Source organism: Oncorhynchus clarkii, chromosome 22 (assembly GCF_045791955.1).
Source record: "Oncorhynchus clarkii lewisi isolate Uvic-CL-2024 chromosome 22, UVic_Ocla_1.0, whole genome shotgun sequence".
Lineage (NCBI taxonomy): Eukaryota > Metazoa > Chordata > Actinopteri > Salmoniformes > Salmonidae > Oncorhynchus > Oncorhynchus clarkii.
In genome coordinates, this window is record NC_092168.1 from 10,173,836 (window position 1) to 10,189,939 (window position 16,104).

Consider the following 16,104-nt stretch of genomic DNA (forward strand, 5'->3'; position numbering starts at 1 on the left):
AACCAATGTTGCTCACTACTAGTTCAGAGGAAGCAATCTCAATGATGACAGAGAGTGAAATCATTGCATCACCAATGACATAGACCGAGGAGGAGGCTCCCAGTATCCATATCCACCCAGTTTGGCTGTGGCCTTGCCTTCCCATTCCATGCTGTGCCCATAGTGCATAGTGTAGGGAATAGAGCGCCGTTTGGGATGCACCCTGTGTCTATCAGGGAGGAAACAAACAGAGCTAGACTCAAGTGATAAACACAGAGAGCGAGAGAGAGCAGTACAGGGACGTTCCCATTGCCAGGGCTTCTCTGGGCTCGTAGTACTGGGCTGGGTGGAGGTGGTGTGTGTGTTTGGCCCATGTGGAGATGAGAAACAGAGTGTAATTGTATTAGGGAGGAGACCCATTGTGTGGAAATCAGAGCAAGTGCTAAGGCTACTGCGCAGACTCCTTGACACCCCCCGCCCACACACATACACAGTCACGTACACACATACACACCCCACTCTTCACTAAGTACTACCAGCTGTTCTACCAGCGCAGATCCAGAGAGAGCAGAGGAAAGAGGATAGAGAGGACAGAGAGTATGGGGATATAGAGGAGAGAGGAGAGCGAGGACAGAGAGTAGGGGGATATAGAGGAGAGAGAGAGAGGACAGAGAGTAGGGGGGTATAGAGGAGAAAGGAGAGAGAGGACAGAGAGTAGGGGATATAGAGGAGAGAGAGAGAGGACAGAGAGTATGGGAATATAGAGGAGAGAGGAGAGAGAGGACAGAGAGTAGGGGGATATAGAGGAGAGAGAGAAAGGGGATATAGAGGACAGAGAGAGAGGACAGAGAGTAGGAGGATATAGAGGAGAGAGAGAGAGACAGAGATTACAAGAGTAGGGGGATATAGAGGAGAGAGAGAGAGGACAGAGAGTAGGGAGATAAAGAGGAGAGAGAGAGAGGACAGAGACTAGGGGGATATAGAGGAGAGAGGACAGAGAGGACAGAGAGTAGGGGGATATAGAGGAGAGAGGACAGAGAGTAGGGGGATATAGAGGAGAGAGGACAGAGAGTAGGGGGATATAGAGGAGAGAGGACAGAGAGTAGGGGGGTATAGAGAAGAGAGGACAGAGAGTAGGGGGGTATAGAGGAGAGACAGAGGACAGAGACTATGGGATATAGAGGAGAGAGAGACGTCAGAGAGTAGGGGGATATAGAGGAGAGAGGAGAGAGAGGACAGAGTAGGGGGATATAGAAGAGAGAGGAGAGAGAGGACAGAGAGTAGGGGGATATAGAGGACAGAGAGAGAGGACATAGAGTAGGGGGATATAGAGGAGAGAGAGAGAGGACAGCGAGTAGGGGGATATAGAGGAGGAGAGAGAGAGGACAGAGAGTAGGGGGATTTTGAGGAGATAGAGAGAGAGGACAGAGAGTAGGGGGATATAGAGGAGAGAGAGAGGACAGAGAGTAGGAGGATATAGAGGAGAGAGAGAGAGACAGAGATGACAGAGTAGGGGGATATAGAGGAGAGAGAGAGAGGACAGAGAGTAGGGGGATGTAGAGGAGAGAGAGAGGACAGAGAGTAGGGGGATATAGAGGAGAGAGAGAGAGGACAGAGACTAGGGGGATATAGAGGAGAGAGGACAGAGAGTAGGGGGATATAGAGGAGAGAGGGCAGAGGGCAGAGAGTAGGGGGATATAGAGGAGAGAGGACAGAGAGGACAGAGAGTAGGGGGATATAGAGGAGAGAGGATAGAGAGGACAGAGAGTAGGGGGATATAGAGGAGAGAGGACAGAGAGTAGGGGGGTATAGAGGAGGAGAGAGAGAGGACAGAGAGTAGGGGGATTTTGAGGAGAGAGAGAGGACAGAGACTAGGGGGATATAGAGGAGAGAGGACAAATAGTAGGGGGATATAGAGGAGAGAGGGCAGAGAGTAGGGGGATATAGAGGAGAGAGGGCAGAGAGTAGGGGGATATAGAGGAGAGAGGGCAGAGAGTAGGGGGGTATAGAGGAGGAGAGAGAGAGGACAGAGAGTAGGGGGATTTTGAGGAGAGAGAGAGAGGACAGAGACTAGGGGGATATAGAGGAGAGAGGACAGAGAGTAGGGGGATATAGAGGAGAGAGAGAGAGAGGACAGAGACTAGGGGGATATAGAGGAGAGAGGACAGAGAGGACAGAGAGTAGGGGGATATAGAGGAGAGAGGACAGAGAGTAGGGGGATGTAGAGGAGAGAGGGCAGAGAGTAGGTGGATATAGAGTAGAGAGGACGGAGAGGACAGAAAGTATAGGGGTATAGAGGAGGAGAGAGAGAGGACAGAGAGTAGGGGGATTTTGAGGAGAGAGAGAGAGAGAGGACAGAGAGTAGGGGGATATAGATGACAGAGAGTAGGAGGATATAGAGGAGAGAGAGAGAGACAGAGAGGACAGAGTAGGGGGATATAGAGGAGAGAGAGAGAGAGGACAGAGAGTAGGGGGATATAGACGAGAGAGAGAGAAGACAGAGACTAGGGGGATATAAAGGAGAGAGAGAGGACAGAGAGTAGGAGGATATAGAGGAGAGAGAGAAAGAGGACAGAGTAGAAGGATATAGAGGAGAGAGAGAGAGGACAGAGAATAGGAGGATATAGAGGAGAGAGAGAGAGAGACAGAGTAGGGGGATATAGAGGAGAGAGAGAGAGGACAGAGAGTAGGGGGATGTAGAGGAGAGAGAGAGGACAGAGAGTAGGGGGATATAGAGGAGAGAGAGAGAGGACAGAGACTAGGGGGATATAGAGGAGAGAGGACAGAGAGTAGGGGGATATAGAGGAGAGAGGGCAGAGGGCAGAGAGTAGGGGGATATAGAGGAGAGAGGACAGAGAGGACAGAGAGTAGGGGGATATAGAGGAGAGAGGATAGAGAGGACAGAGAGTAGGGGGATATAGAGGAGAGAGGACAGAGAGTAGGGGGGTATAGAGGAGGAGAGAGAGAGGACAGAGAGTAGGGGGATTTTGAGGAGAGAGAGAGGACAGAGACTAGGGGGATATAGAGGAGAGAGGACAAATAGTAGGGGGATATAGAGGAGAGAGGGCAGAGAGTAGGGGGATATAGAGGAGAGAGGGCAGAGAGTAGGGGGATATAGAGGAGAGAGGGCAGAGAGTAGGGGGGTATAGAGGAGGAGAGAGAGAGGACAGAGAGTAGGGGGATTTTGAGGAGAGAGAGAGAGGACAGAGACTAGGGGGATATAGAGGAGAGAGGACAGAGAGTAGGGGGATATAGAGGAGAGAGAGAGAGAGGACAGAGACTAGGGGGATATAGAGGAGAGAGGACAGAGAGGACAGAGAGTAGGGGGATATAGAGGAGAGAGGACAGAGAGTAGGGGGATGTAGAGGAGAGAGGGCAGAGAGTAGGTGGATATAGAGTAGAGAGGACGGAGAGGACAGAAAGTATAGGGGTATAGAGGAGGAGAGAGAGAGGACAGAGAGTAGGGGGATTTTGAGGAGAGAGAGAGAGAGAGGACAGAGAGTAGGGGGATATAGATGACAGAGAGTAGGAGGATATAGAGGAGAGAGAGAGAGACAGAGAGGACAGAGTAGGGGGATATAGAGGAGAGAGAGAGAGAGGACAGAGAGTAGGGGGATATAGACGAGAGAGAGAGAAGACAGAGACTAGGGGGATATAAAGGAGAGAGAGAGGACAGAGAGTAGGAGGATATAGAGGAGAGAGAGAAAGAGGACAGAGTAGAAGGATATAGAGGAGAGAGAGAGAGGACAGAGAATAGGAGGATATAGAGGAGAGAGAGAGAGAGACAGAGTAGGGGGATATAGAGGAGAGAGAGAGAGGACAGAGAGTAGGGGGATGTAGAGGAGAGAGAGAGGACAGAGAGTAGGGGGATATAGAGGAGAGAGAGAGAGGACAGAGACTAGGGGGATATAGAGGAGAGAGGACAGAGAGTAGGGGGATATAGAGGAGAGAGGGCAGAGGGCAGAGAGTAGGGGGATATAGAGGAGAGAGGACAGAGAGGACAGAGAGTAGGGGGATATAGAGGAGAGAGGATAGAGAGGACAGAGAGTAGGGGGATATAGAGGAGAGAGGACAGAGAGTAGGGGGGTATAGAGGAGGAGAGAGAGAGGACAGAGAGTAGGGGGATTTTGAGGAGAGAGAGAGGACAGAGACTAGGGGGATATAGAGGAGAGAGGACAAATAGTAGGGGGATATAGAGGAGAGAGGGCAGAGAGTAGGGGGATATAGAGGAGAGAGGGCAGAGAGTAGGGGGATATAGAGGAGAGAGGGCAGAGAGTAGGGGGGTATAGAGGAGGAGAGAGAGAGGACAGAGAGTAGGGGGATATTGAGGAGAGAGAGAGACGACAGAGACTAGGGGGATATAGAGGAGAGAGGACAGAGAGTAGGGGGATATAGAGGAGAGAGAGAGAGAGGACAGAGACTAGGGGGATATAGAGGAGAGAGGACAGAGAGGACAGAGAGTAGGGGGATATAGAGGAGAGAGGACAGAGAGTAGGGGGATGTAGAGGAGAGAGGGCAGAGAGTAGGTGGATATAGAGTAGAGAGGACGGAGAGGACAGAAAGTATAGGGGTATAGAGGAGGAGAGAGAGAGGACAGAGAGTAGGGGGATTTTGAGGAGAGAGAGAGAGAGAGGACAGAGAGTAGGGGGATATAGATGACAGAGAGTAGGAGGATATAGAGGAGAGAGAGAGAGACAGAGAGGACAGAGTAGGGGGATATAGAGGAGAGAGAGAGAGAGGACAGAGAGTAGGGGGATATAGACGAGAGAGAGAGAAGACAGAGACTAGGGGGATATAAAGGAGAGAGAGAGGACAGAGAGTAGGAGGATATAGAGGAGAGAGAGAAAGAGGACAGAGTAGAAGGATATAGAGGAGAGAGAGAGAGGACAGAGAATAGGAGGATATAGAGGAGAGAGAGAGAGAGACAGATGACAGAGTAGGGGGATATAGAGGAGAGAGAGAGAGGACAGAGAGTAGGGGATATAGAGGAGAGAGAGAGAGGACAGAGAGTAGGGGGATATAGAGGAGAGAGAGAGAGACAGAGATGACAAGAGTAGGGGATATAGAGGAGAGAGAGAGAGAGGACAGAGAGTAGGGGGGTATACAGGAGAGAGAGGACAGAAAGTAGGGGGATATAGAGGAGAGAGAGGACAGAGAGAAGGGGGGTATAGATGAGAGAAAGATAGAACAGAGAGTAGGGGGATATAGAGGAGAGAGAGAGAGACAGAGATGACAAGAGTAGGGGGATATAGAGGAGAGAGAGAGAGAGGACAGAGAGTAGGGGGGTATACAGGAGAGAGAGGACAGAGAGTAGGGGGATATAGAGGAGAGAGAGGACAGAGAGAAGGGGGGTATAGATGAGAGAAAGATAGAACAGAGAGTAGGGGGATATAGAGGAGAGAGAGAGAGGACAGAGAGTAGGGGGATTTTGAGGAGAGAGAGAGAGGGGACAGAGAGTAGGGGGATATAGAGGAGAGAGAGCGAGACAGAGACTACGGGGATATAGAGGAGAGAGAGAGGACAGAGAGTAGGGGATATAGAGGAGAGAGAGAGAGGACAGAGAGTAGGGGGATAAAGTGGACAGAGAGAGAGGACATAAAGTATGAGGATATAGAGGAGAGAGAGTGAGACAGATGACAAAGAGTAGGGTGATATAGAGGAGAGACAATAGAGAGGACAGAGAGTAGGGGATATAGTGGAGAGAGAAAGGACAGAGAGTATGGGGATATAGAGGAGAAAGAGAGGGCAGAGAGTAGGAGGATATAGAGGAGAGAGAGAGAGAGGACAGAGAGTAGGGGGATATAGAGGACAGAGAGAGAGGACAGAGACTAGGGGGATATAGAGGAGAGAGAGAGAGAGGACAGAGTGTCTGGGGATATAGAGGAGAGAGGACAGAGAGTAGGGGGAGAAAGAGAGAGAGAGTAGGGGGATATAGAGGAGAGAGAGAGGACAGAGAGTAGGGGGATATAGAGGAGAGAGAGAGTAGGGGGATATAGAGGAGAGGACAGAGAGTAGGGGGATATAGAGGACAGAGATAGGACAGAGAGTAGGGGGATATAGAGGAGAGAGAGAGGACCGAGAGTCTGGGGATATAGAGGACAGAGAGAGAGGACAGAGAGTAGGAGGATATAGAGGAGCGAGAGAGGACACATAGTAGGGGGATATAGAGGAGAGAGAGAGAGAGGACAGAGAGTAGGGGGATATAGAGGACAGAGAGTAGGAGGATATAGAGGAGAGAGAGAGGACAGAGAGTAGGGGGATATAGAGGAGAGAGAGAGAGGACAGAGAGTAGGAGGATATAGAGGAGAGAGAGAGGACAGAGTAGGAGGATATAGAGGAGAGGGAGAGGACAGAGAGTAGGAGGATATAGAGGAGAGAGAGAGGACAGAGAGCAGGGTGAAACAGAGGAGAGAAAGCGGGGAGAGAGAAATAAAGCAGGGAAAGGGAGCAGGGGTAAAAAGAGAGAGCGGGGAGAGAGCAGAGGGAAAGAGAAGAGAGCGATAGAGCAGGGAAAGAGAAAGTAGAGAGCAGAGAAAACAGGGGGAAAGCAAGAGAAATAGGTAGAGAGTGTGGAGCTGTGCCCGCTCCAGAGGGGTCATTCTGGAAACAAATCAAAGGCTGATACATTCTTGTAAACTTTTTGGAATGGAAATCTTCCTCCTTGGCTGTCTATTGGCTGAGCGGAATGCACTGGGCCTGCATATGTAAAGCGGAGGCAATGACCTCCAGCTCCAGCTCTCCACAGAGGCACAAAGTGGCAATTGTTTGAGTCTGAAGAAAAGGGGGCTGAGCAGGAATGTAAAAACCATAACTCTCTCTCTTTCCCCGTCTCTCCCTCTTTCCCCATCTCTCTCTCTCTCTTTCCCCGTCTCTCTCTCTTTCCCTATCTCTCTCTTTCCCCGTCTCTCTCTCTCTTTCCCCATCTCTCTCTCTCTTTCCCCATCTCTCTCTCTCTTTCCCCGTCTCTCTCTCTCTTTCCCTGTCTCTCTCTCTCTTTCTTTCTCTCTCTCTCTCTCTTTCTTTCTCTGTCTCTCTCTTTCTCTGTCTCTCTCTCTCTTTCTCTGTCTCTCTTTCTTTCTCTGTCTCTCTCTCTCTTTCTTTCTCTGTCTCTCTCTCTCTCTTTCTCTGTCTCTCTCTTTCTCTCTTTCCCCGCCTCTCTCTCTCTTTCCCCGTCTCTCTCTCTCTTTCCCCGTCTCTCTCTCTCTTTCCCCATCTCTCTCTCTTTCCCCGTCTCTCTCTCTTTCCCCGTCTCTCTCTCTCTTTCTCTGTCTCTCTCTCTCTTTCCCCGTCTCTCTTTCCCCGTCTCTCTTTCTCCGTCTCTCTCTCTCTTTCCCCGTCTCTCTCTCTCTCTTTCCCCGTCTCTCTCTCTCTCTTTCCCCGTCTCTCTCTCTCTTTCCCCGTCTCTCTCTCTCTCTTTCCCCGTCTCTCTCTCTCTCTTTCCCCGTCTCTCTCTCTCTCTTTCCCCGTATCTCTCTCTCTCTTTCCCCGTCTCTCTCTCTCTTTCCCCGTCTCTCTCTCTCTTTCCCCGTCTCTCTCTCTCTCTTTCCCCGTCTCTCTCTCTCTCTTTCCCCGTCTCTCTCTCTCTCTTTCCCCGTCTCTCTCTTTTTCCCCGTATCTCTCTCTCTCTTTCCCCGTATCTCTCTCTCTCTGTCTCTCTCTTTCCCCGTCTCTCTCTCTCTCTTTCCCCGTATCTCTCTCTCTCTGTCTCTCTCTTTCCCCGTCTCTCTCTCTCTCTTTCCCCGTCTCTCTCTCTCTCTTTCCCCGTCTCTCTCTCTCTCTCTCTTTCCCCGTCTCTCTCTCTCTCTTTCCCCGTCTCTCTCTCTCTCTCTCTTTCCGTCTCTCTCTCTCTCTCTCTTTCCCCGTCTCTCTCTCTCTCTCTCTTTCCCCGTCTCTCTCTCTCTCTTTCCCCGTCTCTCTCTCTCTTTCCCCGTCTCTCTCTCTCTTTCCCCGTCTCTCTCTCTTTCCCCATCTCTCTCTCTTTCCCCGTCTCGCTCTCTCTCTTTCCCTGTCTCTCTCTCTCTCTCTTTCCCCGTCTCGCTCTCTCTTTCCCCGTCTCTCTCTCTCTCTTTCCCCGTCTCTCTCTCTCTCTTTCCCCGTCTCTCTCTCTCTCTTTCCCCGTCTCTCTCTCTCTCTCTCTTTCCCCGTCTCTCTCTCTCTCTTTCTCCGTCTCTCTCTCTCTCTCTCTTTCCCCGTCTCTCTCTCTCTCTCTCGTTCCCCGTCTCTCTCTCTCTCTCTCTTTCCCCGTCTCTCTCTCTCTCTTTCCCCGTCTCTCTCTCTCTTTCCCCGTCTCTCTCTCTCTTTCCCCGTCTCTCTCTCTTTCCCCATCTCTCTCTCTTTCCCCGTCTCGCTCTCTCTCTTTCCCTGTCTCTCTCTCTCTCTCTTTCCCCGTCTCGCTCTCTCTCTTTCCCCTTCTCTCTCTCTCTCTCTTTCCCCATCTCTTTCCCCGTCTCTCGCTTCATTTCCCCTGACTCTCTCTCTCTCTCTCTATTTCCCCCTCTCTCTCAATTTCCCCCCTCTCTCTCGCCCCCTTACCACTCTCTCTCTCACTTCCCCCCTCTCCCCTGGTGCAGGCTGCTGACCTCGGCGAGGGACACGATAACCCCCGTAGGAACAGGGTATAAAGCCGAGTATCTCACAGTTCTTCTCTACCAGGGCAGGGGCTAAACGGCCCATACAGGCCGACGCTTCGATGTGAAAATAAACACGGGGGGGTCAGGGGAGGGGCCAGGGATGTCTTTCCTCCTCCGAGAGCAGACCTGTTTAAATAAAGAGCTGGTGCCTCTCGGTCCGATTGTGACAGACGTTTTCAATAAAGGTAGAGGACGACCATACTATGGTCAGCGCTGCTAGACAAACAAAGGGAGCGAGGGCTAACCTACTGTATGCAGGCCCTGGAGTCAGTGGCCACATCCCAAATGGCAACCTAACCTCTATATAGTGCACTACTTTTGACCAGAGCCCTATGGGTCTCCCCATGGACCCATAAGTAAGGCACTATAGGGAATAGGGTGCCATTTGGGATGCACACAGTGTGTAATAAATCCTTCCTTCAGCCATCGCAGTGCTACGTGTTTATACCCTGACAGAGAGAGAGAGAGACACAGACAGACAGAGTAAACCTGGACCAGTCACTTCCGTCATCTGGGAGCCCTCCTCCCACACACTACGGCTGTGTTTCAAATGGCACCCTAATCCCTATATGGTGCACTACTTGTGACTAGGCCCTGGTCAACAGTATAGGAAATAAGGGTGTCATTTGGGATGCAGAGGAAACATGCCCCATCCCACAGTACACTCGTCCTCATAGTCTTACGTCTGCCTACAATACGAGCACTTCTCATCCACCATCCACTGTTCCCTCTTTCTATTCCTCTATTCTATTCCTCTCTTCTCCTCGCCTATTTTGTTCCTCAACCTTCTTCCTCCCATTCTCCTTCATCTCCGTCTCCAGAGAGAAACGCTGATCTTTCAACCCTGTTCGGGTATCATTAAAAACAGTGTACCAAGGATGCGTCCTAAACGGCACCCCCATAGGGATCTGGTTCAAAGCAGTGCACCAGAAAGGGAATAGGGTGCCATTTTGGATAGACGTTAAGACTACATGGATAATGCAGCTATGGGGTGCAGGAGTGCCAAAATACACACTGCATAACACATTCCCTTTGCTCTTTCTATCGCGGAAGGGGACGAGGGACAAACGTTCAACACTATGAAAAAAAAAAAACCCGAACAACGCTGTAAATAATTCAACATTAGCCTAGGATAGCAGAGACAGACATCCCATTTGTGTCGCTGTCGTCACATCCATCGCCAGATCTGAACTCTCGCTCTCGTCGTGCTGCCGCGAGCGTACAATGTGGCTCTTGAAATGTTCACTCCAGTCAGTTCGGCGTAATGAAATGATCCGAAACAGTTTGCTGTTATTCTGGCAGAGTCATTCAGTTCATTTGTTTTTAATCACAGAGAGAGACGACGCCGCCGACCCAAATAGCACCCTGTTCCCTAGATACTTTCCGATATACCCTCCCGGCCCTGGCCAAAAGTAGTGCACTATAAAGGGAATAGGGTGTGATTGCGGACGCAGGCCCTTCTCACAGCGGCACTATCGCTCTCCGCGAGCCAAAACTCTGCCTTATTGGCAAGGCCTGAAGGTTGGCTGACACTGTACTTTAGAAGGAAAAAAACCACACCCCAAACTCCCCTTCTGTGGCCAGAGAGTCATCCTCAGCCAGTACAGGCTGCTTCACTCCCCTGCTGCTGCCACCAGCAAGTTGTGGGGATGATATCATAACACTCCTTTAAACTATGGTGAGGCTCTGTAAGGCCATGTTTAAAGGGACATTTCACTCACAAATGACATTGTGTCAGATGTTTTCAGACCTCAAAAGTAGTCAGAAGGACACCTATATGCCTATTTCCCATGATGACGGTGCACTCATTTGGGGTGGAGACATACAGTAGCTGGATCTACGCAACCGATTGCCGTGGGTCGTGGTTTCCTCTTGACATTAGAGGTCTGAAAACATCTGACACATTTTTTGATTTTAACGTGCAATGTCACTTTAACGCCAAGGGGTCCACTACTTCTCGGGGCCACTGGGCCTTCTTTCCACAGCCATAGGGACGCTGGGATATCCTGGTGGTGTGGAGCTGGTTGAAAGGGGAAAGAAGAGGCTGAGGCAGTGGAACAGTTGGTTGGGAACAATCAACACTCACTCACCTTCCTGGTGACCGCTGGGTCCAGATAACCCCTCAGCTTCTGGATGTATGTGTGAGGTGGGTTCTTCACTTGGAATCGTTCCTGGGAGAGAGAAAGAGGAGAGCGAGAGGAGAGAGAGCGAGAGAGAGCGAGAGAGAGGAGAGAGAGCGAGAGCGAGAGAGAGGAGGGAGAGCGAGAGCGAGAGAGAGCGAGAGAAGAGAGCGAGAGAGGAGAGAGAGCGAGAGAGAAGAGAGCGAGAGAGGAGAGAGAGAAGAGAGCGAGAGAGATGAGAGAGGAGAGAGAGCGAGAGAGCGAGAGAGTGAGAAGAGAGCGAGAGAGAGAGAGAAAGAAAGAGGAGAGCGAGAGAGTGAGAGAGGAGAGAGAGAGGAGAGCGAGAGGAGAGAGAGAGCGAGAGCAAGAGAAAGAGAGCGGAGTAGAAAGAGAGGAGGAGAAAGAGAACACACAAGACGCATTCGAATACTTTACTTTTTGTTCAGCAGCGGTTACGAGCCTAGCTACTTTGCTCAAACCTGCGGACTCAGAAACATTGCGGTTGTTTTGTAACGGCACTAGCATCAAAGGCCATCAGATCATCACTCACAGGGACCCCAAAATCAGACTCCTTTTTGATTCCCTCGTCTTAATGTGAAACCAGCTGGTGGTGGATACAATAACAGCTGATCTTGAGACGGACACCCTTCTTTATATTATCGAATCACGCAAAAGCCCCATCATGAATCACCATCATCCATCCAGTCAATGTAAATCATAGGGCTTTGTTGTGTTGTGAGAGGCTGGAGAGCTGGGAAGCAGTCTGTTTGAATGAGTCTGAGTCCCAGACGGCACCCTATTCCCTATATGGTGTACTACAATCCCCAGAAAGTGCACTATATAGGGAATAGGGTGTCATTTCGGACAGGCCCTATGTCTGATTGACTCTCCACTCGCACTGGAGTGGACGTGACCAATATGCCTCAGCGTGCTGTTAGCTACCACCCTGGCAGAGGTAGTCTGATGGACTCTGGTCAAAAGTAGTGCACCATATATGGAATAGGGTGCCATTCGGGACAAAAAAAGTGGCCAGTCCAGAAGGGTGATTAACTAATCCACACAGCTCCTGTTCCCACACAATAGCTTTGTGTCTATGCTGTATTTATGCACTGTGGTGGTTCATCTGTGCCTACTAAGAGCTCAGGAGGCAGGCTGGCTACCCCCGGCTGCACTGACCGACTGGCAGTAGGCAGGTCCCCCCCCCCCCCTTCCCCCACGGTGCTCCAGAGCTCACTACATGTCGCTAGGCAACCCAGGTCAGACATGCAGAGACGCAGACAGAGTGTTTTTTATGTTTCGGGGGCGAGCGGTTTGATCATCCCATTGCTGGCTGTGTGATGATGGCGATGGCCTCGGCCGTCACATCAATGCGTGACAGAGTGCCTTTCAGTCCAAACTGGCACCCTATTCCCTTTATACTGCACTACTTTTGACCCGGGCCCATAGGGTCACCCACAGGGCTCTGGTCAAAAGTAGTGCAAGATATGGGGTGTTATTTAGGCCTCAAACATGGAAACCATTGTTGGTGACAGACAGGCTGCATATGTTGCTGATAGAAAAAGACAGGGAAATGAATATATGTGGCGGGCCTATAGAGTAGAGAAAGTATATGAGATTCATAGGGGCACATATAAAAGAGAATTCCTACATGGTCTAGGACAGCTATACAAGTGGTCTGAGAGAGGATATAGGAAGGGTAGTGGTCTGGATTCGATCTAGACTGCAGTAGAATCCCTCCTCCTCTCCTCTGCACCTGCAGCATGGGGGCTGAGTAAGACAGGGGAGGGGGAGACTGGGAAGGTGGGGGTAAAGGGAGCTGGGAGAGTAGGAAGTGGGAGACTGGGAAGGTGGGGGTTAAAGGAGCTGGGAGAGTAGGAAGTGGGAGACTGAGAAGGTGGGGGTTAAGGGAGCTGGGAGAGTAGGAAGTGGGAGACTGGGAAGGTGGGGGTTAAAGGAGCTGGGAGAGTAGGAAGTGGGAGACTGGGAGGGTAGGGGTTAAAGGAGCTGGGAGAGTAGGAAGTGGGAGACTGGGAGGGTAGGGGTTAAAGGGCACCGTGCCAGGAGCTTATGTAATATCCTGTGTGTGGAGGGAAAGAGGAGCTTGGTATAGCCGCCAGATAAAGAGGAGTGAATTCCTGGTAATTACAACCGAGCCGCCGTTGTAAAGCCCTGAGTTAAAGACATGCTCCGGTACTTTGGCGACTAAGAAACCTTCCGCTTTAGGCTGGATGTGTCAATGTGTAGTTCATTCATGCATAATCTTTGAGCAGAATTACTGTCATACCTCAATTAGCCACGAAATCCCAAGTGCGAAAGCGACTGAGTTCGTGAAGCTGTGCCGTGTAAATTTCCCTACATTTCCCCCCACGTGGGCCAGCCCGCTAGCATTTAGATTTCTTGCCTCAGTCTCTTGCATTTGAGTGACAGCTAGAAAGAGGCCTGCTCAGCACTATCCAATGAGGTTGCAGGGCGGGCCCAACGGCTCACTGGACGCAGCAGAGAGCGAGAGCAATGACGTGGTGCACATATCTGCACATACGTGACTTACTACAACATATTTGGGGACCATTTTTGGATTGTGAGGGCTACTTCCAGACGTACTGGCTAAAAAGTATACAAAATTACCGGAGAATCTCTTTAAAATCCCAGGCAGCGCGCTTCTCCCCCATTCTCAGAAACAGCACTGCAGTGTGGATGAGAGGGACAGGAAAAGGAAGAGGAGAGGAGATGAGAGAAACTTCTCCCATTTCAAAGGGACAGAGAGGAATCACTGAACATGCACCATACTGGGCCGTCAGGCAGCTGATCGAGCAAATCGTTACAACTCCTCTATGAATGGGGAAAGCAGATGTCTCTCTCCTGTGTTGTAGGAGGAACAAGTCGAGAGACACTTTGCTTCAAGGGCTTTCCCAATCTATAGGCTGAGGATGAAGCACCGTGAATAACTGGGTCATTCCACGAAATGAGTCCCACCCGTTATATAAAATACGCAACGGTTCCGTATTTCACTGAAAGAATAAAAGTTTTGTGTTTGAAATGATAGGTCATTAATATGGTCAAATACGGAAACTGAGGCTCGTATTTCTGTGTGTTTATTATATTATAATTAAGTCTATGATTTGATAGAGCAGTCTGACTGAGCGGTGGTAGGCAGCAGCAGGCTCGTAAACATTAATTCAAACAGCACTTTCCTGCGTTTGCCAGCAGCTCTTCATAATGCTTCAAGCATTGCGCTGTTTATGACTTCAAGCCTATCAACTCCCGAGATTAGGCTGGCAATACTATAGTGCCATATAAGAACATAGAATAGTCAAAGGTATATTAAATACAAATGGTATAGAGAGAAATATTCCTATAATTCCTAAAATAACTCATCCTAAAAATTCTTAACTGGGATTATTGAAGACTCATATTAAAAGTAACCACCAGCTTTCATATGTTCTCATGTTCTGAGCAAGGAACTGAAACGTTAGCTTTCTTACATGGCACATATTGCACTTTTACTTTCTTCTCCAACACGTTGTTTTTGTATTATTTAAACCAAATTTTACTTGTTTCACTATTTGTTTGAGACTAAATTGATTTTATTTATGTATTATATTAAGTTAAAATAAAAGTTCAGTATTGTTGCAATTGTCATTATTACAAATATATATATATAGAAATTGTCAGATTAATCGGTATCGGCTTTTTTTGGTCCTCCAATAATCGGTATCGGTATCCGCGTTGAAAAATCATAATCGGTCAACCTCTAATACAAAGCTCATGTTCAACTTAATGAAAAACAAATTTTCCTATGAAAAAGTTAAATAAGGGCCTCCCGAGTGGCACAGTGGTCTAAGGCACTGCATCACACACTAGCGAGTCCTGTGATGGGCCGGGCGCAGTGCACGCTGACACGATGTCCAGGTGCATGGTGCTTCCTCCGACACAATGGTGCGGCTGGCTTCCGGGTTAAGTGGGCATTGTGTCAAAAAGCAGTGCGGCTTGGTTGGGTTGTGTTTCGGAGGACGCACGGCTCTCGACCTTCGCCTCTCCCGAGTCCGTACGGGAGTTGCAGCGATGAGACAAGACCGTAACTACCAATAGGATACCACGAAATTGGGGAGAAAACAGGGTAAAAAAAAAAAATGTACAAATATCAAAAGGTACTCTTTTTGTGAAACGACCCATCTCTCAAAAACATTGCTGTACCAACATTCCATCCACATGGCATTGACAAACAGAAAAGCCATGCTCTATGTCCCAAATGGCACTCTATTGTTTATTTAGTTTGTTACTTAAGACCAAGGCCCACAGGTCTCTGGTCAAAAGCAGTCCCTATGCCATTTGGGACGAACCCATGATGTAGATGAGAGAGGTCTACTGAGGGTCAGAGTAAGGCTCGTTAGGTGATTACAGTCTCTGATGAGGATAATTGGACATTGATGAATTCAGCATGTTCTTCATGCAGGCCTCCTTCGAATCATCTCCTCACATTGTTTTTGTTGTGAGAGCATCTTTAATATTTGATCGATCTCCTTAATTTCCCCCCAAGAATTGAATAATTCAACCCCTCTGAATATTTTTTCAGGATAAATATTGTTAAAAGCTAATGTACTTATCAGCCTTGTTTCTCTGGTTACCCCTACGAACATCGCAGTTGCCATGATTATACATTGAGAAACTCGGTGTAGCTATATCGTGACATGGAAAAGCATATTATTCAAGGCTTTAACATGGGTTCGTTATTTTGACGGCAAACATGAAAACCCAGGAGTCAATTTTTTTAGAAAACACGATCCAACTTTGTTTGCACAAACAGTGAAGAAAATATTGGATCCCGGCGTATCACATCTCACGCCCAAAAAAATCCAGGACAGATTTACACCAGTCGATCCCTACACCACTACTTGATCAATCTTTGTTTAGAAGGAGAAGTGTCATTCTGACGCTGTGTCCCAAAAAGCACCCAATAGTATTCCCTATATAGATGCAAAAATAAACGTTTGACCAGAACCCTATGGTCCCGTGGTCAAAAGTAGTGCACTAAATTGGGAATAGGGTTGCATTGAGAAATGCCAGACCACCTCACACATCACTTGGTGTACGACAGCTTCATTGTGTTCAGGGTGGCTTCGTATCAATGGTATCCTCAGCCTGAGCGGGTGCTTGGTGGTCCCTCTCTCACTCTCCTCTTTTCCACACTGGCAGAAGGGCCGAGCACTCAGTCTGCTGAACACAACACCTACGTCGCAAATGGCACCCTATACCGTTTAGAGTGCACTACTTTTGACCCGGTTCCAAATGGGCTCTGGTCTAAAGTAGTGCACTATATAGGAAACATGGTGATACATGGGATGCAGCCACAGAGTGTCCTCGCGATTGGTTAGACT

At 49.2% G+C, this 16,104-nt stretch overlaps 1 protein-coding gene across 8 annotated transcripts in view; it reads right to left on the reverse strand.

Annotated features, from left to right (window-relative positions):
• LOC139380328 (formin-like protein 2) overlaps positions 1 to 16,104 on the reverse strand; it is a 94,404-nt gene that overhangs the window by 37,673 nt on the left and 40,627 nt on the right. For all 8 annotated transcript variants that reach the window (XM_071122938.1, XM_071122934.1, XM_071122939.1 and 5 more), the window contains exon 3: positions 10,700 to 10,780. In XM_071122938.1, coding sequence (XP_070979039.1) covers positions 10,700 to 10,780 — 81 coding nt within the window. The remainder of the gene's footprint in view (positions 1 to 10,699; positions 10,781 to 16,104) is intronic.